The 25,642-nt window shown below is 46.3% G+C and overlaps 1 protein-coding gene across 2 annotated transcripts in view; it reads left to right on the forward strand.

Annotated features, from left to right (window-relative positions):
• Ctxnd1 (cortexin domain containing 1) overlaps positions 1–23,745 on the forward strand; it is a 41,890-nt gene extending 18,145 nt beyond the window's left edge. For both annotated transcript variants that reach the window (XM_070042682.1, XM_070042683.1), the window contains exon 3: positions 22,937–23,745. In XM_070042682.1, coding sequence (XP_069898783.1) covers positions 22,998–23,177 — 180 coding nt within the window. In that variant the 5' untranslated portion in view covers positions 22,937–22,997 and the 3' untranslated portion in view covers positions 23,178–23,745. The remainder of the gene's footprint in view (positions 1–22,936) is intronic.
• Positions 23,746–25,642: the final 1,897 nt, after the last annotated feature.

Raw genomic sequence — 25,642 nt, forward strand, 5'->3', positions numbered from 1 at the left:
AAGTGGGAACAAGGAAAGTTATATAACACAGCAGGGCAAAAATGGCAGAGAGGAGCCGGGTGCTGGTGGCTCACACCTGTGATCCCAGCTCCTCTGGAGGCCGAGATCTCAGGATCCTGGGTCAAAGCTAACCAGAAGGAGTGGGTACCAGTGGCTCATGCCTGTAAGCCTAGCTACTTAGGAGGCTGAGATCTGAGGATTGTGTTTCAAAGCCAGCCTGGGCAGGAAAGTCCATGAGACTCTTATCTCCAGTTAACTACCAGAAAACCAGAAGTGGAGCTGTGGCTCAAAGAGGTAGAGTACTAGCCTTGAGCAAAAGAGCTCAGGGCAGCACCCAGGCCCAGAGTTCAAGCCCCACGACCAACAAAAACAAAAAAGAACCAGAGAGGAATCTGAGAGACTCTTATCTCCAATTAACCAGCACAGAGACAGAGGTAGAACCGGCACTGAGACAAAGGTGGAGCTGTGGGTCAAGTGGTAGAGTGCTAGTCTTGAATTTAACAAAAGCTAAGGGATTGAGAGCAGACCCTGAGTTCATGCCCCAGGACCAGCACAAAAAATACTGGCAGAAAATATGAGCGTTGTGGTTCAAAGCCAACCCAGGCAGATAAATCCAAGAGACTCCTATCTCCAATTAAGCCAGCAAAATGTCAGGAGTGGCAGTGTGGCTCTAGTGGCAAAATGCCAGCCTTTAGCCAAAAAGCTAAGGGAGAACACAAGGCCCTGAGTTCAAGCCTCAATATCAGCACAAAAATAATAATTATTAATAATAATAGTTATAAGAAGATCAAAGATACGGCACCATAGAAAACAAACACATCTCCATACTCTGTAGAGAGATATAGAAGTGATATGCAGGAATCTCTCTCCTACATTGTAACATCTTGGACAAGTTTTCTCAACAGAAGTGTGTGAATGGGTGTTTGTGGCTGACATTTGAAAGGTTATGAATATTTAAATAATGAGAACAGAAAGTCTTAGCCATGGAGCCCCCCACTCCCCATGGCAGCACTGAGAATGACGCGCACACTGGCTGGCCGAGCGGGATAATGCCGCACTGGAAATGGAATTAATTCTCATCACAAGCTGTCCTATCTACTCACGAAGTCTATAAATGAATCTGCGAATTCAGGGATGTCTATCAAGGTGTCTAGGAAATAGCCAAGACTCATTAATAAATGAATAGAAGAATTCAACACCCAGTACAGAAAAAAAAAATTGGAAAAGAAGTTAGAGATCTTCCTTCTGAACCACCGAAAATTCCAGGCACTGTCTGTTCCCCCAGACTGGATGCTTCTCCCCCTTACCCCAGCTCCCTCAGCCCAGTGTGAGAGGTGAGTTTCAATAATAAGAAAGACCCAGCCATGGGAATGTGGCTTAGTGGTAGAGTGCTTGCCTAATATGCATGAAGCCAGGGGTTCGATTCCTCAGTACTGTATCCACAGAAAAAGCTGGAAGTGGTGCTGTGGTTCAAGTGGTAGAATGCTAGCCTTGAGAAAAAGTAGCTCAGGGACAGTGCCCAGGCCCTGAGTTCAAGCCTCAGGATTGACAGAACAAAGAAAAAGAAGAAGGAGGAGGAGGCAGACATCAGCCTAGCTATGCCTTGTTGTCTGAAATAAACATTAAATGGGATTTAAAAACCTATATGTAATGCATCTTTTGCATTTTTAGATACACAACTTGATCTTTCATCCCAACAGGAATGTAAGGCAGGCGCTGGTGGCTAATGCCTGTCATCCTAGCTCCTCAGGAGGGTAAGATCTGAAGATCAAGGTTTAAAGCTGGCCCTAGCAATAAAACCCATGAACCCTGATCTCCAACTTGTCAGCAAAACAACAGAAGTAAGCCGGGCACCAGTGGCTCACGCCTGTTATCCTAGCTACCCAGGAGGTTGAGATCTGAGGATTGCAGTTCAAAGCCAGCCCGGGCAGGAAAGTCTATAAGACTCTTATCTCCAATAAACCACTCAGAAAACCAGAAGTGACACTGAGGCTCAAGTGGTAGAGCGCTAGCCTTGAGCTGAAGAGCTGAGGGACAGTGCCCAAGCCCAGAGTTCAAGCCCTGCAACCAACAAAAAAAAAAGTAGAGCTGTGGCTCAAGTGAGAGTACCAGCCTTGAGTGAAAAAGCTAAACAATAGCATGAGGTCCTAAGTTCAAGCCCAGGTGCCAGCATGAAAAAGAAGAAATACGAGACATATTGCTGTAATCCCACGTACTTGGGAGGCTGAGACCTGAGGATCATGGTTCAAAGCCAGCTCAGGCAGCAAAGTCTATGAGACTCTTATCTCCAATGACCCACCAAAAAAGCTGGAAGTGGAAGTATGGCACAAGTGTGCAGTGCTAGCTTTGAGTTTAAAAAAAAAATCAAAGGAAGGAAGGAAGAAGGAAGGGAGAGAGGGAGGGAGTGAAGAGAGAAGAGCGGCAGAGAGAGAGAGAAAGAGAGAGAGAGTGCACAATAGACAGGCAGAGAGAAATGAAAATTAAGTCCACAATGATCGAATGGCAGCAGCTAGAACAGCAGGAGTGGAAGCGAAGGACACCCCAGGACTTCTGCAGCGTGAGTGGGATGTGAACAAGCACTTGTGAGGGGAAAGGCAAAATCTAATACAGTTAGAGATAGCCCTGGTGCACAGCGGGAAAATGCCATGCTCAACAGTGCATTCATGCATGCCCTAGGAAAAAGCCCAGCCCAAGGAAACCTACAGGAGAATACTCACTCAAGTTTTTTGTGTTTTTTTTTTTTCCCATAAAATGTTGTAATAACATCCAAGTCCAGTCTTTGGTGAAGAAAATCAATCCATCTTGGTGCAACCACTAAATATCAGGCAGGGTGAAAAGGAAGGGACACAGATTCCCATGGGAATCTGTCCTCACACTGAGCAGAGGAAAGCCAGCTTCAGGATGAGGCTCACCCACCTGCATCTAATGTTACAAAACCACAGGAGGGCTGGGAAGGTGGCTTAGTGGTAGGGTGCTTGCCTAGCATGCATGAAGCCCTGGGTTTGATTCCTCAGTACCACATGCACAGAAAAAGCCAGAAGTGGTGTTATAGCTCCAGTGGTAGAGCACTGTCCTTGAGCAAAAGAAGCTCAGGGACAGTGCCCAGACTCTGAGTTCAAGCCCCGGGATTGGCCAAAAAAACAAAAACAAAAACAAGAAACAACCAGAGGTCAGTGACTCACACCAGCCCATGGTCCTTGTTCCTCAGGAGCTGAGATCTGAGGATCACAGTTCCCAGGCAGCCCACAGACAGATTCATGAGACTCCAGTGAGCCAGCAAAAAGCTGGAAGTGGAGTTGTGGCTCAAGTGGTAGAGCTCCAGTCTTGAGCAAAAAAATCTAAGGAAAAGCATGCGGGACCCTGAGTTCTAATCCTAGTACTGGCACAGTAAATAAATAGATAAAGTTATAAATAAATAAATAAATAGTCCACAGGAACTAACACTCTGTAGTATATGAACAGGTATGTAATAAAAATACAAATACACTTAAAATATACATTCTATATTAAAATGCATCGATATGTAAATGAGTGACACAAAAAGCTAAGACTACCGCTTTCTTCTGGTAAAGGACATGTCAGGAGGGCTGAGCTACGGTGCAGAGCCACTCATCTCTAAAATGAGCATGGCTGAATATACAATACTGAATCTTCTCTATAGTCTAATGTGCATGTATGTGTGTGTACACATGTGCGCATGTGTGTACATGTGCATGTATATAGGTGTATGTGGGGGTACTGGGGCTTGAACTCAGGTCCTTGCATTCCTGCTTGGTGTTTTTGCTACCACTTGAGCCACACCTTCACTTTCAGCTTTTTGCTGGTTCATTGGAGATAAGTTTCCTAGACTTTCTTGCCCAGCCTGGTTTTGAACCTCAGTCCTTAGATCTCAGCCTCCTGAGTGGCTGGGATTACAGGCGTGAGCCATCAGCACTGGCTCTGGTTGTGTTTTTAATCTCTCTAGCACCTGTGCTCCTATTCCCTGTCTCATTCCTAATACTGTGTATTTGGCTCTTTACCTAGAGTAAACTTTTTCAAACTTTGTTTTCAAACTGCTTCAAAGAAATCACTTTGGAAGTCATTTTTAGTTGTTGGTTTTGTCTTATCAATTAATGTCTGCTTTTGACTTTGCATGCCTCATCCTCCTGGTTTTCTTTTCTTTTCTTTTCTTTTTTTCTTTTTTTCTCCTTTGGTCGAGGGTCTGGAACTCTGGGCCTGGGCGCTGTCCCTCAGCTCTTCAGCTCAAGGCTAGCACTCTACCACTTGAGCCACAGCACCACTTCCAGTTTTCTGGTAGTTAAGTGGAGATAAGAGTCTCATGGACTTTCTTGCCCGGCTGGCTTTGAACCACAATCCTCAAATCTCAGCCTCCTGAGTAGCTAGGATTACAGGCAGCTCCTCATATTTTCAAAATGTTTATATCACTTCTTCAGATGATTTATTTCACTGTAGGTAGTAATTCTTGCTCACTGATGAAAGTCATGATTTTTTTTTTAATGTGTGTGTGGTTGAAAGCAATCACCACCTCACTCCATAAATTCTTTTTTGTTTGTTTGCTGCTTGCTGGTTTGTGACTGTGCTGGGGCTTGAACTCAGGTCCTGGGCACTGTCCCTTAGTCTTTTTTGCTCAAGGCTGGTGCTCTACCACTGAACCACAGCTCCATCTCCAGCTTTTTGCTGGTTAATTGGGGATAGAGACTCACAGATTTTCCTGCTTGGGCTGGCTCCAACCACAATTCTCAGATCTCAGCCTCCTGAATAGCTGGGATTACAGGCATGAGCCACTGGCTCCTGGTTGCTAGATACATTTTAATTATATGTTATTTTCATTATAGTGATTTTTAAAAATATTCTGTAAGGGTAGTTTAATTTTCTCACAGACTCAATGATTTTTCTTAATGTTATTCAAATCAAGAAGGTTGTTGGTTCATTCATTTGTGTGCTGCTTTGTGATTAGAAGCAGGCTATAAAACTTCCACTCTGCAATTTGTAGGTATTTTTGGTATAAATCTCTTTAATCAGTTTCTGTTCTGTGAACATCTGAAAATAATGTTAATTCTTTACAGGAAATGGAAATGTCTACTACAGCATTAATTAGTATTAATCAAATATTTTCTTTTTTTAAATTGCACCAACACTGGGATTTGAACTCATGGCCTCATGCTCTCCTTCAGTGTCTTTGGTCAAGGCTCTCACTCTACCACTTGAGCCATGGCTTCACTTCTGGTTTTCTGGTGTTTCATTGGAGATAAGAGTCTCATGGACTTTCCTGTCTGGGTTGGCTTTGAACTATGATTCCCCAGGATTACAGACGGAATATTTTCTGTCATTTTTAACAGTGTTAGCTTTAGATGTACAAACACATATCTGAACCTATATTTTTCTACCAATATTTTAAAATAATATTTATTAATACTTTATAAATAATATTTATTAGTACTTTACAAATAATTTCCTTCTACCATTCTCCTCACCACCACATTTGTATTGAAATCCCATGGAATTCTCACTGTAAAGCCAAACTTGGGCTGGGTGCCTTCCATTTGCCATCTTCTGGATCTCAGCCTGCTGAAAAGCTAGGACTACAGCACCCAGCTTGCTTCATTGGTTTTGTTGTTGTCTGCATGCCTTGCCTTCCAGGAACTCTCCCCTTTGACTCATTTCTTAGTGGTAGAAGTAACTCTTTGGGAACATTTTGTTTTTGTTACTAGTTGTGTGGATATCCTACATGCCTAGGACAAGTATTCAAAAGTCCTTTAATGTCTGAAAGTGTCTTTGTGTTGTTCTCAGAGCTGGGTTGTTCCATTCAGTATAAAATGCTTTGTTTATAGCCGAATGCCAGTGGCTCACGTCTGTCATCCTAGCTATTCAGGAGGCTGAGAGCTGAGGATAACAGAAGCCAGCCCAGGCAGAAAAGTCAGTGAGATTCTTATCTCCAATGAACCACCAGAAAAACTTTGAGTGCCCTGGCTCAAGTGGTAGAGTGCTAGCCTTGAGGGAAAGAGCAGAAGGAGTGTTGGCAGACTGTAAGTTCTAGCTCCAGTACTGGCACAAATCAAATAAGATCAGATCCTTTGTTTATAATTGTTTTCTTTTCTTTTCTTTTTTTTTGGGGGGGGTCCGGTCGTGGGGCCTGAACTCTGGGCCTGGGCGCTGTCCCTCAGCTCTTCAGCTCAAGGCTAGCACTCTACCACTTGAACCACAGGGCCACTTCTGGCTTTTTTCTTTTTGCTTATGTGGTGCTGAGGAATCGAACCCAGGGCCTCAGGCATGCAAGGCAAGTGCTCTAGCACTGAGCCACCTTCCCAGCCCTAATTGTTCTCTTTTATATCCTAGAGCTCCTCATCCTTGGTTTTAATGTTGCAGATTTAATGTGGACAGAGTTCCTTCCTCTCAATGGTTGAACTATTTTTCCTATCTTTCTCTTTAGATTTTGATGGGTTTATCTTTGGAAATTAAAAATCACTTTTAGATATAACTCTATTTAAAAAAAAAAACAAAACTTTTTTTTTTTTTTCATTTTTACCAGTCCTGGAGCTTGAACCCAGGGTCTGGGTACTGTTCCTGAGCTTCTTTTGCTCAAGGCTAACATTCTACCACTTGAGCCACAGCACCACTTCTGGCTTTTTCTGAGTATTTTATTGGAGATAAGAGTATTTTATTGGAGATAAGAGTTTCACAGACTTTCCCGCCCAGGCTGGCATCAAACCACAATCCTCAGATCTCAGCCTCCTGAGTAGGATGACAGGTGTAAGCCTGGCAAAAAAAAAAAGGGGGGGGGGTGGTGGTGGTAATTCAGACATCTTAAGCTAAAGCCCTAAGGCATTCTTTAATTGAAGGAAGTTTTCTTTCTTTTTCTAAAAAATTTCATTTTCTTCTTTCCTGAACCTTTTATTCCAAGTATCATTAAATTTCTTTTCTTTTTCTTTTTTGTTTTTGTTTTTGGTTGGTCTTGGGGCTTGAACTCTGGGCCTGGGCACTGTCCCTGAGCTCTTCATCTCAAGGCTAGCGCTCTACCACTTGAGCCACAGCGCCACTTCTGGTTTTCTGGTGCTTAATTGGAGATAAGAGTCTCATGGACTTTCCTACCCAGGCTGGCTTTGAACCATGATCTGGGATTACAGGCATGAGCCACTGGTACCCAGTCCAAGTATCATTAAATTTCTGAGTAGGCTATGACCCATATATTTAATTAAGCATACTGATTTCCAGTTTCTTGATTTCTGAGGTGAGAAACATTCTCCTGTATATTTCCAGGAAGGTTTAAAATGCCCCAGGGCAGAACTATGCACATGGCTCATGCCTATAATCCCTCAGCACCTCAGGAGGCTGAGATCTGAAGATTGCTGGTCCAAACCAGTACAAGCAGACAAATCTGATGTTCTTATGATCTCTTAGCCAGCAAAAATCTGGAAGTGGAGCTGTGGCTCAAATGGTAGAGCACCAGTCTTGAGCAGAAAAGCCAGTGAAAAGCACAGCCCCTGAGTTCAAATCCCAGTGTATACATACACACATGCGCACGTGCGTGCACAAGCACACACACGCGCGCACACACACACACACACACTCATAATCCTAGGCACCCAGGCCAGAGCAGGTAGGTTATAATCCATCTGAGTAGGTCTGTAGTGTAGCTGTGTGAACACCCTCTATGTCCAGGGGACAGGATCCACCATGAGGATGCTCTTCCCTGTGGGAAGATCAAGGAGACCCCCAGGCCAATCTAGAAGGTAGAGCAGGGTGAGCACAAACAGGGCCCTTTCCCTTCTCCCCTCCATGCAGCTGCGCTAGAGACCAGAGCTGAGGAGCAGACCCAGACACAGGGAGACCGGGTGCTGGCCAGCAGAGGGGCTCACAGTAGCCTTACTCCACTCAGACCTAAGTCTACCCTGGTGGTAAGACTCAGCATTTAGCCAGGCACCGGTGGCTCATGCCTGTCATCCTAGCAACACAGGAAACCGAGATCTGAGGATTGCGGTTCAAAGCCAGCCCAGGCAGGAAAGTCCATGAGACTCTTATCTCCAATGAACCACCAGAAAAACTGAAGTGGAACTGTGGCTCAAGGTGGAAGAGTGCTCACTTTGAGCATAAAAGCTCAGGGACAGCGCCCAGGCCCAGAGTTTAAGCCCCACAACCACTGAAAAAGAAAAAAGAAAAAGATTCAGCTTTAAGTAGGCTCTGAGCAGACCAGGAAGAACTGATTAATCTGGGACCATCCTGTGCCTGTGTTGGGTGGAGACAGTTAAAAGGGGGCAGGGAAAGGAGTCCCCATTTCCCAATGCACAGCGCAGCCATGCTGGGCCTCAGTTGACAGATTAAAGCTAACAAGGGCAACTGAGTCAAGAGGCTCCAACTAAATACCCCCAAGATTTGGCTCAACACCCTGGGGCCCCCAGTGTATGAGTGGTTTTGTGAGGTCCTCTTGCTTTGCAGGTGCAGAGACCAGTTGGATAGCATTATGGCTTGTTTTCTGTCCTTGGTAAACAGTAGAAAACCATCTCTCATCCCTAAGCACCATCAACCAAAAGAGAACGTGAATTATTTTCCCCCAAAAGCTTTTTTGGCGTGCCAGTATTGGGACTTGAACTCAGGGCATCAATCTCTTGTTTAGCTTTTGTGCTCAAGGCTGGCACTCTAGCTCTTGAACTACCCTTCTACTTCTGGGATTTTGCTAGTTAACTGGAGATCAAAGTCCCTCGGATTGGTTTAACTGGGCTGACATTGAACCACGATCCTCAGATCTCAGCCTCCTCCGTAGTTTAGAATTGCAGTTGATTTTGTATGATTTCTTTCTGTTCCTTTTCTCCAGCTGAATAATTGACTTTTTCTGACAGTTAGGGCCCAAAGCTAGGGTCTGCACTGGTAGCCCAAAACCCATCTACTTTTTGTTTTTCAGGTTCCATTTTAAGGTGAATTTTCCCCTGACAACTTGTCAAACATTATGTTCCCATTTCTCTGAACTTAGGGGAACAGAGAAAAAATTAGCCTGTGTCTTTTAGAGATTGGATGTAAGGAGCAAAAGGATTAGCCAGCCTGACAGTGAATGCTTAGAAGGAAAAAAAAAACACAACCAGAGGGCTGGGAAGGTGGCTCAGTGGTAGAGCCTTGTATGCATGAGGCCCTGGGTTCGATTCCTCAGTACTACATAAGCAGAAAAAGCCGGAAGTGGTGCTGTGGCTCAAGTGGTAGAGCACCTTGAGCTGAAGAGTGCAGGTACAGCACCCAAGTCGAGTTCAAGCCCCACAACCAACCAACAATAAATAAATAAACAAGGAAAAAAACCAGACCATCGCTACTTGCTGTAGTCTCAGAAGTTGAGCCACAAGAGCTGAGCCTCCTCTAATGCTGATGACAAATAACTACCAGTAGCAAAGAAATGTCTCAAAAATTGAAGGGTATACTAGGCACTAGGTGTGTGAGCACACCTGTAATCCCAGCCACTCAAGAGGCTGAGATCTGAGGATCATAGTTTGAAGCCAGCATAGGCAGAACACTTTGTGAGATTCTTATCTCTAATTAACCAGCAAAAAGCCAAAAGTGGAAATGTGGCTCAACTGATAGAGTGCCAGCATTGAATGAAAAAGCTAAGGGACAGGGCTGGGAATGTGGCTTAGTGGTAGAGTGCTTACCTAGCATGCACGAAGCGGGTTCAATTCCTCAGTACTACATACACAGAAAAAGCCGGAAGTGGTGCTGTGGCTCAAGTGGTAGAGCGCTATCCTTGAGCAAAAGAAGCTCAGGGACAGTGCCCAGGCCCTGGGTTCAAGCCCCAGGACTGGCACAAACAAACAAACAAAAAAAACACATAGAAAAAGATTGTGTTATCTTAAAACTTCACAGTGACCTCTGTGTCCATTTCCTGTTTGTCTGGAATTAGTTACTATAAACCCAAAACCAATACAAATGGATTCATTTGTGGGTTTGGAGGCTGTAAATTCAAAGTAAGTCTTAGAGGACTGATGTTGAAGGCCAGCTCCCTTCTGCAGGCTCCAGGGCATAGCTGTTCCTTGTTTCCCGTTTCCCCTGCTTCTGGAAACTGCCAACAGCTCCTGGCTTCTAGCCACAGCCTCTGTTTCTGTGCTCACCTGCTCTTCTGTACTGTAGACAAAGGCACAAGGAGGATTGTTTGGGAGCTTTCTTATCTTTTCTTTTTTTTTGCTGGTCCTGGGGCTTGAACTCAGGGCCTAGGCACTGTCCCTAAACTTTTATACTCGAGGCTAGCACCCTACCACTTGAGCCACAGCTCCAGTTCTGGTTTTTTGCTGGTTCACTGGAGATGGGAGTTTCACAGACTTTCCTGCCAGGCCTGTCTTCAAACTGCAATCCTCAGAACACAGCCTCCTGAGTAGCTGGGATGACCAGGGTGAGCCACCAGGGCCTGCCAGAGATTGTGTTTCTGGGTAGTCTCCACCCAGTGCCTGGCTTCAATCAAGTTGGTTGCAGGACTCCTGGAGGGACGTGTCTAATTCCTTCCGTACAATTGAGGACTGGAGACACCATCTAGGTCTGACTGAGCTTTGAACACCCAAGATCTCAGATCTCAGCCTTAGCTTGGATTTCAGGGACAGCATGTGTTCTTAAAGTCTGGGCTGAATGCAGTTCAGGTTTTATCTACCTTGGATTCCATTGTGTTGTTCCCAATGCAGGCTCTGAGCCATTGATTTCTGTATTGCAGGAAGATTTGGGAACTGGAAGAAGCAGGGAGGGTGGAAAAAGAACTAGTAAAGACACTGTTAGGAAAATGGAGAACGAAAAGGAATAGGCCGGACTCGCTCATCAACAGGCGAGGACTGTTGATTGAGGAAGAGCGAGGGCCACAGACCTTCCCACGGGTTTAGAGGTTGTGCCTAAGAGTTGGGACAGGAGCTGGGTTTTTATAGGGGGTCCGAGCAAGGAGGTTCATGAAAAAGCCACTAGGTCAAGGAAGGTGGGGGGGACTTTCAGTAGGGCCCACAATGGGATGTTTACAGCTGGGCTTAGGTAGATTGCCCTGCCTGCATCTCAGACAAGTTCACACAGCCCTGGGATTTTGCCTGGCTTCTGGATGGGCCTGGGGTCAATCCTTCATATTCCATCGTTAGATACATAAAATGTCGGGCCAAGAGGAGAGAGGCAAGTCCTTCAGACACATTTCAGATGAGAGCCAAGTCTGCCCTAGCCCAGGGTGCTGGGGAGTCCAAATTACATCACGGAAGTTGTCCCCATCATGATGGGAGACAGGCATGAGCCACCAGTGCCGGCCCCAGCTACTGAAGAGGCTGAGAGCTGAGGATTGTGGTTCAAAGCCAGCCTGGGCAGGAAAGTCTGTGAGACTCTGATCTCTAATTAGCCAGCAAAAAATCCAGAAATGGAGCTGTGGCTCAAGTGGTAGAACATCAGCCTTGGGCAAAAAAGCTCAGGAATAGTGCCCAGACCCTGAGTTCAAGACCCAGAAAGAAGGGGGAAGAGGGAGGGAGGGGAGGTGGGAGGAGATGGAAGGTAGATGGTGACAGCACTGTGTGCCCTGCGTCCTCCATGCCTGCTCCAGCCTTAGCAGTCAGGGCGGTTTTCATCGCTGGCCCTCTGTCCACCCGGCCCGGTGGTGGCTGTGACAGAGGGGGAGAAGGAAGAGGAAGAGGCCATCTGAGCCAGCAACATTGGAGAGTCCGCGTACAGTGGCTCACGCCTGTCATCCAAGCTACTCAGGAGGCTGAGATCTGAGGATCAAGGTTTAGGGCCAGGTTGGTCAGGAAACACTGTGACATTCTTATCTGCATTAATCAGAAAAGAAAAAAAAAACCATCAAAGTGGAGCTATGGTTCAAGTGACAGAATACTAGCTTTCTGTGAAAAAGCCAAGCAAGGGTATAAGGTCCTGGCCGGGCATCGGTGCCTCACACCTATAATCCTAGCTACTTAGGAGGCTTTGTGAGACTCTTATCTCCAATAAACCACTCTGAAAACTGGAAGTAGTGCTGTGGCTCAAGTGGCAGAGTGCTCACCTTGAGCTGAAGAACTGAGTGAGGGATATCGCCTAGGTCCAGAGTTCAAGCCCCACAACCAAAAAAAAAAAAAAGAGTATAAGTTCCTGACTTCAAACCCCAATACCAGCACAAAAAGAGAGGAAGAGAGGGAGGGAAGGCAAGTGAGAGGGAGAGAAAGAAAGAAAGAAAGAAAGAAAGAAAGAAAGAAAGAAAGAAAGAAAGAAAGAAAGAAAGAAAGAAAGAAAGAAAGAAAGAAAGAAAGGAAGGAAGGAAGGAAGGAAGGAAGAAAGGAAGGAAGAAAGGAAGGAAGGAAGGAAGGAAGGGAGGAAGGGAGGAAGGGAGGGAGAAAGGGAGGAAGGGAGGAAGAAAGGGAGGAAGGGAGGAAGAAAGGGAGGAAGGGAGGAAGGGAGGAAGAGAGAAGAAGGAAGGAAGGAAGGAAGGAAAGAAGGAAAGAAGGAAGGAAGGAAGGAGGGAAGGAAGGACAGAGAGAGATAACAAATCAAGATGCACTGTCTACATCAATTGCTTTGTTAAATGGCACAAAAGTTCCATACATAGGCTAAAAATTAAGAAAAGTGAGGGAGGGGTGGAGAGCAGAGGGGCAGGTGAGAATGAAGGAAGGGGTGATGCTGACTGGGACCCATTGTGTTCATAAGCTTCTCTGTTGAATGGCAGATCCTTCCTACAACTACTGTAAGATGATTTTTTTTATTCAAGTAAAAACAAATAGGGGCTGGGAAGGTGGCTCAGTGGTAGAGTGCTTGCCTTGTGTGCATGAGGCCCTGGGTTCAATTCCTTAGCACTACATAAGCAGAAAAAGCTGGAAGTGGCGCTTTGGCTCAAGTGGTAGAGCACTAGCCTTGAGCTGAAGAGCTGAGGGACAGCGGCCAGGCCCAGACAAAAAACAAACAAACAAACAAACAATCAAGTAAAAACAAATAATAAGAAATATAGGGCAAGGAAAGGAGTTTTGTTCATTCTCCCTTGGTTGAGATGGGAGACAATGGCAGGGTGAAGATGTACAAGACATAAACATAAAATGACAATGCAAAAGACATTTCATCAACAAGAAGTGTGAACTCACACATCAATATGCAATAATAATTATTGCCTGCCTATTTATCTATCTATCTATCTATCTATCTATCTATCTATCTATCTATCTATCTATCTATCTATCTATCTATCTTATCATAACAAAGCTGGGTGCTGGTGACTCACACCTGCAATCCCAGCTACTCAGGAGGCTGAGATCTAAGGATCACTGTTTAAAGCCAGCCTGGGCAGGAAAGTCTGTGAGATTCTTATCTCCAGTGAACCACCAGAAAACTGGAAGTGGCACTGTGGCTCAAGTGGTAGAGTGCCAGCCTTGAGCAAAAGAGATCAGGAACAGTGCCCAGGCCCTGAGTTTAAGCCCCATGACTAACAACACAAAAAGTGCATGTGTGTTTGTGTGTGCACGTGTGTGTACACGTGTGCACACACACACACACACAGAGTAACAGCAGTGGGACTGGACTGGAGCAGCACCCTGCCAAGCAGGGTGGCCAGGCAGGGCAGCTGCAGAGGTGGGGAAGGACTTGGGGACCACAGGAAAAGATCCCTTGAGGCTCTGGTTGAGGATGGAGTGCAATGTTTGTGGTCCTACTAGGAGCTCAGCTCTGATGTGAGCAACCTCAAAAACTGACCATGAGAGGGGGGACCAAGATGGCGACGGGGCAGTAGGGAAACGCCACAGCTCTCTCCAACCAAAAAGAGAGTTCGAGTTCCAACGCTTAATCTCCCCAAGAGACCGACAACAACAAAAAGACGAACACTCAGAGAAAAACCAGAGGCGGAGAATAACAAAAAAGAAAGAGGAAAAGAATTTCAAAAGAGAGAAAAGCGAAGACCCCTCCCCCAACCTTTACTGGCCGCGCGGCAGCACGCCAAGCCGCCGGCCAGCCGGCCCGGCGGGGGCTGTGGGAGCCCCAGAGAAACAGCAGAGACACAGGGGGCCACTTTCAGAACATCTGGTACTGGTTTGCAGAACAGCAGATCACCAGGAACAGAGAAACCTACCAGCCGGGAGTCTCCACGAGGATCCCACCCCCACCCCTCACTCTCCACCCGAGCAGAGAGGCTCCATCCCGCCAAAGTCGCTCGGCATCAGCAGAGTGACAAAAGGACCTGCGGCAGACCACCCGGCCCGCCGGATCGCGATCGCAACGATCCAGCACTCTCCACCCGAGCAGAGAGGTTCCATCCCGCCAAAGCGGCTCGGCGCGACAAAGGGTCCTGTCTGCAGACCACCCGCCCGCCCGATCACGATCGCAACAACCCGGCGGGGTCACTTGGGCCCCAGAGGTACCGAGAAGAAGCTGCCTGAGCGTGGACACTCTTGACCCAACAGCTTCGACAGAGGCAGAGACAGAAAAGAATCACACAGAGCCACCACCGCCCAACCCAGCCCGGATTGCAACAACAACTGACGACCTACACCACACAGAAACAACCAGCTCCAGGGTGAGTACCCCACAGGGGAAGTGTATCCCTCAAGGGAGACCAGAGCTGGAGGGAATCCCCAGACCCTGACCTAGACTCCCTACCCCAGCACCCGGACCACAGGACCCACTAAAACTGGGAACTGTTTGAGAGCTCCACCAGCCCGTGGAGCACACTCAGCTGGCCAGGCTAGAGCAAGAGCACCCCTGGAAGGGAGCTTAAATGCCCAAGCCAGGAACAGCGCCCCTGGGTCAAGACTACCAACAGTAGAAGAAATTTGAACTGTGTCCCCCAGGCTGTATAACCTAGGGGGTATACACATCAGCACAGGCCTAACAAGCGCGCTCCAGGCTGGGGCCGGAACCAAGCCCGGGGATCCGGCACCTGAACAACACAACCAACTCCTCCCAATTGAAGTAAAAAGCTGAGCATACGCCTCAACAGAGGGGAGAAAACCAGGAAACAACACTCCCCCGGGAAGCACGCCTGTGACAACAAAAGACCTGGAGGCCCAGGACAAGAGAAGCCCAAACCCCACCAAAACTCCACCCATATACCCTAGACTGGGAATTGGGCAACACAGGCTGCCAGCACCTGATAGTAAGCAGAAGCTCAGACTGTTAAGGCGGCTCAGCAATAGAGTGATAGTCTTGGATGTATGAGGCCCTGGATCTGATTCCTCAGCATCACAAAAGCAAAAAGGGTCAGAAGTGGTGCTGTGGCTCAAACGGTAGGGTGCCAGCCTTGAGCTGAAAAGCTGAGGGACAGCACCCAAACCTAGAGTTCAAGCCCACAACCAGCCCAAAACAAATAAACAAAAACACATCAGGAGCCCATAGCAGACTCCAGCATTTGGGAGAGTGCATCCAGAGCATCTGTTCTTCACAAGAGCACCCGTAGGAGCAAACACAAGCAGTCTAGGCTGCTCAACCCTTCCAAAGGCGGGAACTGTCAGCAATCTACAGCAGAGAGCTGAGAATCCTAAGTAAGTCAGAATAGCAGCTGGAAATAGGCTCCCAACAGAACCCAGATCAGGCACAGACTCTCTCTACCAATACAGAATCAGCAACCAAGCAAAGACAGACACACCAAAACAAAATTGAAGAGCAGTCTCCTGAACCTCCATGCGAAAATCACAGAGAAAAATCACAAGGTTTACTACCACCCAGGACAGCAAGCTCACCTCAAAAGCCAGCAGCCACACAGGGGAGAGCCCCAGTGGGAGCAAAGCAGGAATGGAAGACAAAGGCTACTTCCAAGGGTTGCTGGAGGCAATGACTCAAGAAATAAAGCGAGAAATTTATCAGAAATTGAAAGAGCACAAGGATGAACTATCCAAAGAGATACAGGGTATCAAACAAGAGATGCATGCAAAAATAGAAGCTGCACAAACCTCAATAAGAAGTGAGATAAACGCCAAATTAGAGGTAATGCATACCTCATTGAGAGGTGAGATCAGTACTCTGAGAACCAACATTGAATCCATAAAGGGATCCATTTCCTCCATGCAAACCACAATAGAAGCCACTGTCAACAGAGTGAATGAAATGGAAGGTCGAGTGTCAGATACAGAAGACAGAATACACCAACTGGACCAAAAAGTGACAGATATGGAAAAATTACTCAAATTAAACCAAAGGGATATTCAAGAGCAAGCAGATAATGCTAAAAAATTTAACCTTCGCATAATTGGAGTGGACGAAGGTGAGGAATTCCAGAGCAAGGGAATGCACCACCTATTTAACAAGATAATCAATGAAAATTTTCCCCACCTCAAAAACGACCATCTTAACTACATCACAAAAGCTTATCGAACACCCAACAAGCAAGACCCCAGGAGAAACACTTCTAGACACATTATAGTAAAAATGATAGATCTGAATAATAAGGAAACAATCCTGCATGCAGCAAAAATGAAGAAGGAGCTATACTACAATGGGAAAAAAATAAGAATTACTGCAGATCTCTCCACACAAACAATGAATGCAAGAAAAGCCTGGGAAAGCACCATACGAGCCCTGAGAGCCAATAACTGCCAACCCAGACTGATCTACCCGGCAAAGCTAGCATTCACATTTGATGGAGAACTGAAAACTTTTAATAGCAAAGAAAAACTAAATGAATACATAAACATTAAGCCAGCATTACAAAGAATTCTAAGAGGGGGGACACAACCTGAAGAAAGCAGCCAGGAACTGGGGCCTGCCCCAAACAGGCATTACTCAAAGTCTAACTGAGCAAGCACAGGAGGAAAGGAAAAAAGAAAAACTTAGGAAAACGGAATGGCAGGGACAACAATGCATCTCTCTATACTTTCTCTTAATATAAATGGGCTGAATTCGCCAATTAAAAGAAAACGAACTGAGGACTGGATAAGAAAACAAGACCCATCCATCTGTTGCCTTCAGGAGACCCACCTCTCAGCCAAACATACAAACAAACTCAGAGTGAAGGGGTGGAAAAGGATCTACCAATCAAACGCCCCCAGTAAGAAAGCAGGTGTAGCTATCCTGATATCTGACAAAATAAACTTTTCATTAAAATCAGTACAGAAAGACAAGGACGGACACTACATATTAATAAAGGGAACAATCCAAGAGGAGGATATAACCATCATCAACTTATATGCCCCAAATATTGGTGCACCCAGATATGTCAAACAAATGCTCTCAAACTTACAGAATAAAATAGATCCCAATACGATAATACTAGGAGACTTTAACACACCACTCTCACCAAAGGACAGGTCTACCAACCAGAGGATTGGCAAAGAAGCTACCGAATTAAGAGAGGCCATACTGCAAGCGGAATTAACTGACATCTACCGAGTATTTCACCCTAAAACAACACAGTACACATTCTTCTCAGCAGCTCACGGAACTTTCTCCAAAATAGACCATATCATAGTTCATGCAAGGAACTTAAGCAAATACAAAGGGATCGACATAATCCCCTGTATCCTATCTGACCACAGTGGAATCAAGCTAGCTCTCAATAACAAAGCATACCGCAGAAATTTCTCCAATACATGGAAATTGAACAGCACACTCCTTAACAATGCCTGGATAACAGAAGAGATCAGAGAAGAAATAAAGCACTTCCTACAACTCAATGAAAATGAAAACACCTCACAAAGAAACTTGTGGGACACAGCAAAAGCAGTCCTGAGGGGCAAATTTATTGCCCTCAGTGCCCACATCAAGAGAATGGAGACAGACCAAGTAAATAACCTCATGTTGCAATTAAAACAGCTAGAAAAACAGGAAAAAATGGAACCTAAAGCTACTAGAAGAAGCCAGATAACCAAATTAAAAGCAGAGATTAACCAATTAGAAAATCAGAAAACCATAACCAAAATAAACCAAACAAAAAGCTGGTTCTTTGAAAAAATAAACAAAATTGATGGCCCATTGGCTAGATTAATTAAAAAAAGAAGAGAGGAAACCCATATTAATAGGATTAGGGATGCCACGGGAAACATCACCACACGTACCCAAGATATCCAAACAATTCTAACAGACTACTTTCAAAAGCTATACTCTCTAAAGGAAGAAAATCGGGCAGAAATGGATGCATTTTTAGAGAAATACAAGTTGCCCAAACTGAGCAAAGAAGAAGTTAACCAATTAAATAAGCCAATATCCTATAATGAGATACAGGAAGCTATCAAAAGTCTTCCAACAAAAAAAAGCCCAGGACCAGATGGATTCACAGCAGAATTCTATAAGACCTTTAAACAAGAACTAATACCCATACTCCTCAAGCTCTTCAGAGAAACAGAGAAGGAAGGAGCTATCCCAAACTCATTCTACGAAGCCAATATCACACTCATCCCCAAACCAGGCAAAGACCCAACCAAAAAGGAGAATTACAGGCCAATCTCCTTGATGAACACAGATGCAAAGATCCTTAACAAGATTCTAGCTAACAGAATCCAGAAACACATAAAAAAAATAATTCACTATGACCAGGTAGGCTTCATCCCAGAGACACAGGGATGGTTTAACATACGTAAGTCAATAAATGTAATCCAACATATCAACAGAGCCAAGGTCAAGAATCACATGATTATCGCTACAGATGCAGAAAAGGCCTTTGACAAAATTCAACATTCATTCATGCTAAAAGCTCTGGAGAAAATAGGAATAGAAGGAACATTTCTAAAAACAATAAAAGCCATTTATGACAGACCAATAGCCAATATTATACTTAATGGGGAAAAGCTACAACCAATTCTCCTAAAATCAGGAACAAGGCAAGGATGCCCACTGTCTCCACTCCTCTTCAATATAGTCCTAGAACCCTTAGCCAGGGCAATAAGGCAAGAAAAAGATATTAAAGGGATCCTCATAGGAAAAGAAGAAGTTAAACTATCCCTTTTTGCAGACGACATGATACTATACCTCCACGATCCCAAAAACTCCATCCCCAAACTCTTAGAAATCATAAATCACTTTGGCAAAATAGCAGGATACAAAATAAACCCACAAAAATCAGTTGCCTTCCTATACACTGATAATGTACAGGAAGAGAGGGAAATAAAGGGAGCAACCCCATTCACAATAACCTCCCGAAAAATAAAATATTTAGGAATTAACCTAACCAAAGATGTAAAAGAACTATTTAATGAGAACTATAAAAAGTTAAAGAAAGAAATTGCAGAAGACACTAGGAAATGGAAAGACCTCCCATGCTCCTGGATAGGCCGACTTAATATAGTAAAGATGGTAATACTTCCAAAACTAATATACAAATTCAACGCAATTCCTATTAAAATCCCAATGACGTACATCACTGAAATACAGAAAACAGTCCAAAAATTCATATGGAACAACAAAAGACCTAGAATAGCCAAAACAATTCTAGGGGATAAAGACAATATGGGAGGGCTATCCATGCCGAACTTCAAACTCTACTACAGAGCTATAATAACAAAGACAGCATGGTACTGGCACAAAAACAGACCCGAAGACCAATGGAACAGAATAGAAGATCCAGAAATAAATCCACAGGCCTACAGCCAGCTGATATTCGACAAAGGAGCCAAAGACATACAATGGAAGAAACACAGCCTCTTCAACCGCTGGTGCTGGGAAAACTGGGCAGCCACATGCAGAAAACTAAAAGTGGACCCCAGCCTATCACCATGCACCAACATCAACTCAAAATGGATTAAAAACCTTAACATTAAACCTGAATCTCTGAAACTACTGCAGGACAGAGTAGGAGAGACACTTGAACTAATAGGCACAGGAAGGAACTTCCTGAACAGAGTCCCAGGGTCACAACAAATTGGAGAGAGACTCGACAAATGGGACTACCTTAAAATAAAAAGCTTCTGCACAGATAAAGCTATCGCAACCAAGCTAGAAAGACAACCAACTAATTGGGAAAAAATATTTACCAGCAATATATCAGACAAGGGGTTAACATCCTGTATATACAGGGAACTCAAGAAACTAATCCCTCCCAAACCCAACACACCAATTACTAAATGGGCAAGGGAACTAAAGAGGGACTTCTCAAATGAAGAAATAAAAATGGCAAAGAAACACATGAGGAAATGTTCATCATCCCTGGTGGTGAAGGAAATGCAAATAAAGACAACCCTGAGATACCACCTTACCCCAGTCAGAATGTCCCACATCCACAAATCAGCCAACGACAAATGCTGGAGGGGATGTGGAGAACGAGGAACGCTATTACACTGCTGGTGGGAATGTACACTCATACAACCACTTTGGAAAGCAGTCTGGAGGGTCCTTAGAAAGCTAAAGATTGACCTCCCTTACGACCCAGTCATACCACTTCTAGGCATCTACCCTGAACAACAGGAACCAATATACAAGGACACGTGCACCTCCATGTTTATTGCAGCACTGTTCGCAATAGCTAGGATATGGAAACAACCTAGATGCCCCACCACAGATGAATGGATCCAAAAATTGTGGTATCTATACACAATGGAATATTATGCAGCCATTAGAAATGACAAAATAATGGCATTTGCAGGGAAATGGATGGAGCTAGAAGGAATCATGTTGAGCGAGGTAAGCCAAGAACGAAGAGACAAACAGTACATGGTCTCCCTGATAAGTGGATGATGAATCCAAAATGTTAGGTGATATGACAAAACTAACAGGACTTAAGAAACAAAGAACTCCCACTCATCTGGTTGAACCACTACTAAATATCCCCATGCTGCTGATCACATATATGGTATATAACATATGAGCACCGTTATATATTACAGACTGTGATAGACAATTTGCTCCAGGAAAGTTAGAATGAACTTGTGACTTTAAATGAGCATCATTATTCCACAATACTGTGAATTTCCGGAAATTAAGTAATCACTTAATCACGATCAAAAAAAAAAAAAAAAAAGAACCTTGGGGAAGGGAGGGAGGGAGGGGATGGTAGGGGGAAAACAATGGAGGGGGTAACAATGTTCAAGAGGAAGTGGAAGTGTACTCATTACCTCACTCATGTAACTGTAACCCTCTGTATAGTATCTCTACAATAAAAAAAATTAAAAAAAAAAAAAAAAAAAAAACCTAACAGTTAAGATCCCTGAAAATGGTTTTAACAAATTTAAATGTTGGGAAGCAATTTCAAAGATGTCAGTAGTTAGTATAAATAGTGCTAAGAATTTAAATGAAACTTCAAAATGGTAATAAAGAAGCATGTGATCTTTTCTGAAGAAAAAAAAAAAAAAAAAAAAAAAAAAAAAAAAACTGACCATGAGCCAAAGCCATGGAACACTGAGCACCCAGCACCAAGCAAGGGGCAGCCAGCCTAAGCCTCCTGCCAGTAAAGATGGCGGCAGGGAGCAACTCGTCTTTTCTGTTCAGTTCCGTCCCAGCCACCCTCCAGGCCACAGCTCCATGCGGTGCTGTGCTCAGTGTCACACTGGCCACATTGTCATCTGCTCTGGTGACATCCACTCCCCTCCTCCCAACACTGACCCAGGGCCCACCTACCTCCTTCCTTCCTTCCTTCCTTCCTTCCTTCCTTCCTTTCTTCCTTCTTTCCCCTTTCTTTCTGTTACAGTCCTGGGGCTTAAACTCAGAGTATGGGTGCTGTTTCTGAGCTTTTCTGCTCAAGGCTAGCACTCTACTACTTGAGCCATAGCACCACTTCTGACTTTTACTGTGATTTAATTGGAGCTAAGAGTCTCCGAAACTTTCCTGTGTGGCCTAGCTTTGAACTGCGATCCTCAGACATCAGCCTTCTGAGTAACTAGATGTGAGTCTAGGTGTGAGTTAGGTATGAGCCACTGGCCCTTGGCTCACTCTTCCTTTTTTCTTCTCCTTCCTTCCTTCCTTCCTTCCTTCCTTCCTTCCTTCCTTTTTCTTTCTTTCTTTTTCTTTCTTTCCTTTCTTTGTGTGCCAGTCCTACACTTGAACTCAGGGCCTGGGCACTGTCCCTGAGCTCTTTTGCTCAAGCTAGTGCTCTACCACCTGAGCCACAGCTCCACTTTAGGCTTTTTTGGTGGTTCATTGAAGATGGTTATTTTCATGGACTTTCCTGACTGACCTAGCTTTGAACTGAGATCCTCAGATCTAAGCCTCTTAGTGGTTAGGTGAATTGTTTTTATTTTATTTCATTTATTACTATACTTTGTGCTGTTTGTGGGGCTTGAACTCAGGGTCTGGGCACTGTCCCTGAGCGTCTTTTGCTCAATGCTAAAGCTCTACCACTAAGCCACAGCACCACTTGGGTATTTTTGCTGGTTAATTGGAGATAAGAGTCTCTCATGGACTTTCCTGTCCAGGCTGGCTTCAAACCATGATCCTCAGATCTCAGTCTCCTGAGTAGCTAGCATGACAGGCGTGAGCCACTGGTGTCCAGCTGGTGAATTGCTTTTACTACTCAGAATCCTAAGACATAGGTTGGCTGAGAGAAAATCAAGCCCCAGAGAAAGCATGGAATTGCCCTGGGATGCACGGGCAACGCACCTGCATGGGCCTGACTGGCCATGTTCAGTTTCAGTTGCCAAGGCCTAGGATGTACAGCAGAGCGGAGCCATCTGACTGCAGGAACCACGCTTCCAGCCACACCTGTGCCTCCCACACTGTGTCGCTGGGCTCCGCAGAGGCCTGGCACACATACCCCAAGGTCTGGCGCTGATGCTCATGCCTGTCATCCCAGCTACTCAGGAGCCTAAGATAGGAGGATCACAATTCAAAGCCACTGCAGGCAGAAAAGTCCATGAGACTTTTATCTCCCTGAGCCACAAAAAGCCAGACATGGAGGCGTGGCTCAAGTGGCAGTAGAGCACCAGCTTTCAGTGGAATGAGAATGTGAGGCCCTGAGTCCAAGCCCCAGTACCAGCACACACACACACAAAACACAAAAGGGGGTTGAAGGCATGGCTCACATGGTAGAGCACCCAGCGTTCAATCTGCATTACCAGAACGGAAAACAGAGATTTGAGTCACCACGAACAGTCATGGCTGTGCTCTCTCTGCCCAACTCTCTCCCCAGGGGTGGAAAATGGTCCAGGCTGAGCCCACGCCAGAGGAGGAGCCCCCATTGCTGCCCCACCATGGAGGAGCCGAGCCCCGAGCCTGTGTACGTGGACGTGGACAAGGGCCTCACCCTGGCCTGCTTCGTCTTCCTCTGCCTTTTCCTGGTGGTCATGATCATCCGCTGTGCCAAGGTCATCATGGACCCGTACAGCGCCATCCCCACGTCCACCTGGGAGGAGCAGCACCTGGATGACTGAGGCCCCCAGGGGGCCCCAGCCCTGTCCTGCTCCCCCACCTGGCCCCCCACCCCAGAGGCCCACGGGGATCCCACCTCTGGACCATGGGGGTGTACCGAGGCCTGCGCGGGTCACAGTGGCCCGGGGACGGGTCCGGGGCTCTTGGGGCTCCAGGCAGGGGGGCTGCTGTGAGGCCCCAGTGGCCTCTCCCCCACCCCCTGTGGACCTCAGGGAAGTGAACCCCAGCATGGCCAACTCCCCTTCAAAGAGATTGGGACCTTCAAATGCACAGCAGCACACGGGGCACCCTGCTGAGGCCATGCCTGGAGCCCAGCCCCGGTCCCAGGGTCTGGCCAGGGGGTGGGCCGTGAGGGGCACTGAGAGGACTGGGGTGCCTTCCCCCCCCCCATAACAACAGCACAAAGGCACACAGGCTGCTTCCAAGTAGTGGTCTGTTTCGTTTTGTTTGGAAGTTAAATTATAGGATATATTTTTCCTGTTACAAATAATATGTGAATGGTAGAAGCATGCACACATAGAAAGATAAAGGAATTGGGGGTGGCCCTGCTGCACCCACACTTTCCTGGAAGCCATCCTCCTCCTGTTTGTGCTAGCCTTTCTGAGCGTGTGTTTTGGGTCCAACTCATAATACTGTGCACATGACACAGAGCCTGTGTCTGTCCCTGTGATGGGGTGGGGGTGCTCCCCCCCCTTCTTCCGACTGCACTGTAGCAGCTTGAGTTCTGTGCTTGTTTATTCTTGGTTTCTTACCAATCCTAGGGCTTGAACTCAGGTCCCAGGAGCTGTCCCTGAGCTTGTTTGCTCAAGCCTGGCATTCTACCACTTGAGCCACAGTGCCACTTCTGGTTGTTTTTGATGATGAACTAGAGATTAGAGTCTCACAGACTTTCCTGCTTGGGCTGACTTCGAACCATGATCCTCCGATCTCAGCTTCACGTGTAGCTGGGATGACAGACGTGAGCTACCGGTGCCCAGCCATAGCTGGTTTTAACAACAAGCATTCCAGCAGGTGGCTTATTATCCTGTTTGCCTCCTTGTAAACTTCCAAGGCCCACAGTCCAGGAGATGAGTGTTGGACCGGGAGACCTGGGTTCTAATCCTCCTTAAGCCATTCAGAGGCTGTGTGACCCTCAGCAAGACCTGCCACCTTTCTGTGCCTCAGCTTCTCACTGGAAGATGAGAGGAAAGCTCTGGAACTGTGGCTTAAATGGTAGAGAGCTAGCCTTGAGCACAAAAGCGCAGGGACAGTGCTCAGGCCCTGAGTTCAAGCCCCAGGACCAGCATATGTACACACACACACACACACACACACACACACACACACACACACACACACACACACACACACGACACAGCAGCAAGCCCCAGGACCAGCATATGTACACACACACACACACACACACACACACACGACACAGCAGCTGTGGCAGTCATCCTCGAGCCCCCGGTCTCACACACACACACACACACACACACACACACACACACACACACACACACACACACACACACACACACACACACACACACGACACAGCAGCTGTGGCAGTCATCCTCGAGCCCCCGGTCCTGACAGTCCAATCCTGCAGCCATGGATCCTGCAGCCATGGATCCCCAGGTATCCCAGAGCACCATCACCCTCGAGTCCCCCTGAACACGGAGGAGCCCCATCGCCCAGACAATCCAGGGTGCGACCAGGTCCCTCCCCCCCCCACCACTTCACGGACCACACAAAAACAAAGGCCTGAGCTGCACTGGAGGCTCTGGGCGTGTGGGGTGGGCTCCAGACCCGTGTCCCCTGCAGCCCAGCTCCTCGGTCAGCTGGAGGGCCACTCGCAGGATGGGGGGCTGCCCTCAGAGCCACAAACAGAGACCAGGCTGGAACACACAGCACTCGGAGGAACTGGTGATGAACCCCACGCCACAGGCGGAACCTCACAGGTCATGGGGCTCCAGGATCTCCCACCAGCAAGAGCCCCATAGGGAGACACTGGTGGGCTCTGCCCAGGCGTTCCTTAATCCCTGCCAGCTTCTGCCCACACATGGGTCCCCTAGTGGATCCATTAGCTCATGGACCCTTTCTTTCAGCAATGAGAGTTTCAGATCGGGGATGGGGGGAAGGCTGCTAACAAAACAATGATTTATATGTTGTGCTCATAAACCCCCTTGTCCAGGTGCAAATGTTTCTTTCCTCCTTTTTCTTCTTATTTTTGTGCCAGTCCTGGGGCTTGAACTCAGGGCCTGGGCACTGTCCCTGAGCTTTTTTTTTTTTTGCTCAAGGCTGTACTCTACCACTTGAGCCACAGCGCCACCTCTGGTGGTTCATTGAATCTCATGAGGACTTTTTTTGGCACAAGCCATCACAAACAGAACGTGTAATACACACAGGTGGTGATGCTGACCCCTGGGCTCCACATGTGCAGCCATCTTAAATAGCAGTCATGTTCCATCTTAAATAGAGGTCA

Source organism: Dipodomys merriami, unplaced genomic scaffold (assembly GCF_024711535.1).
Source record: "Dipodomys merriami isolate MVZ:Mamm:240054 unplaced genomic scaffold, mDipMer1.0.p SCAF_33, whole genome shotgun sequence".
Classification (NCBI taxonomy): domain Eukaryota; kingdom Metazoa; phylum Chordata; class Mammalia; order Rodentia; family Heteromyidae; genus Dipodomys; species Dipodomys merriami.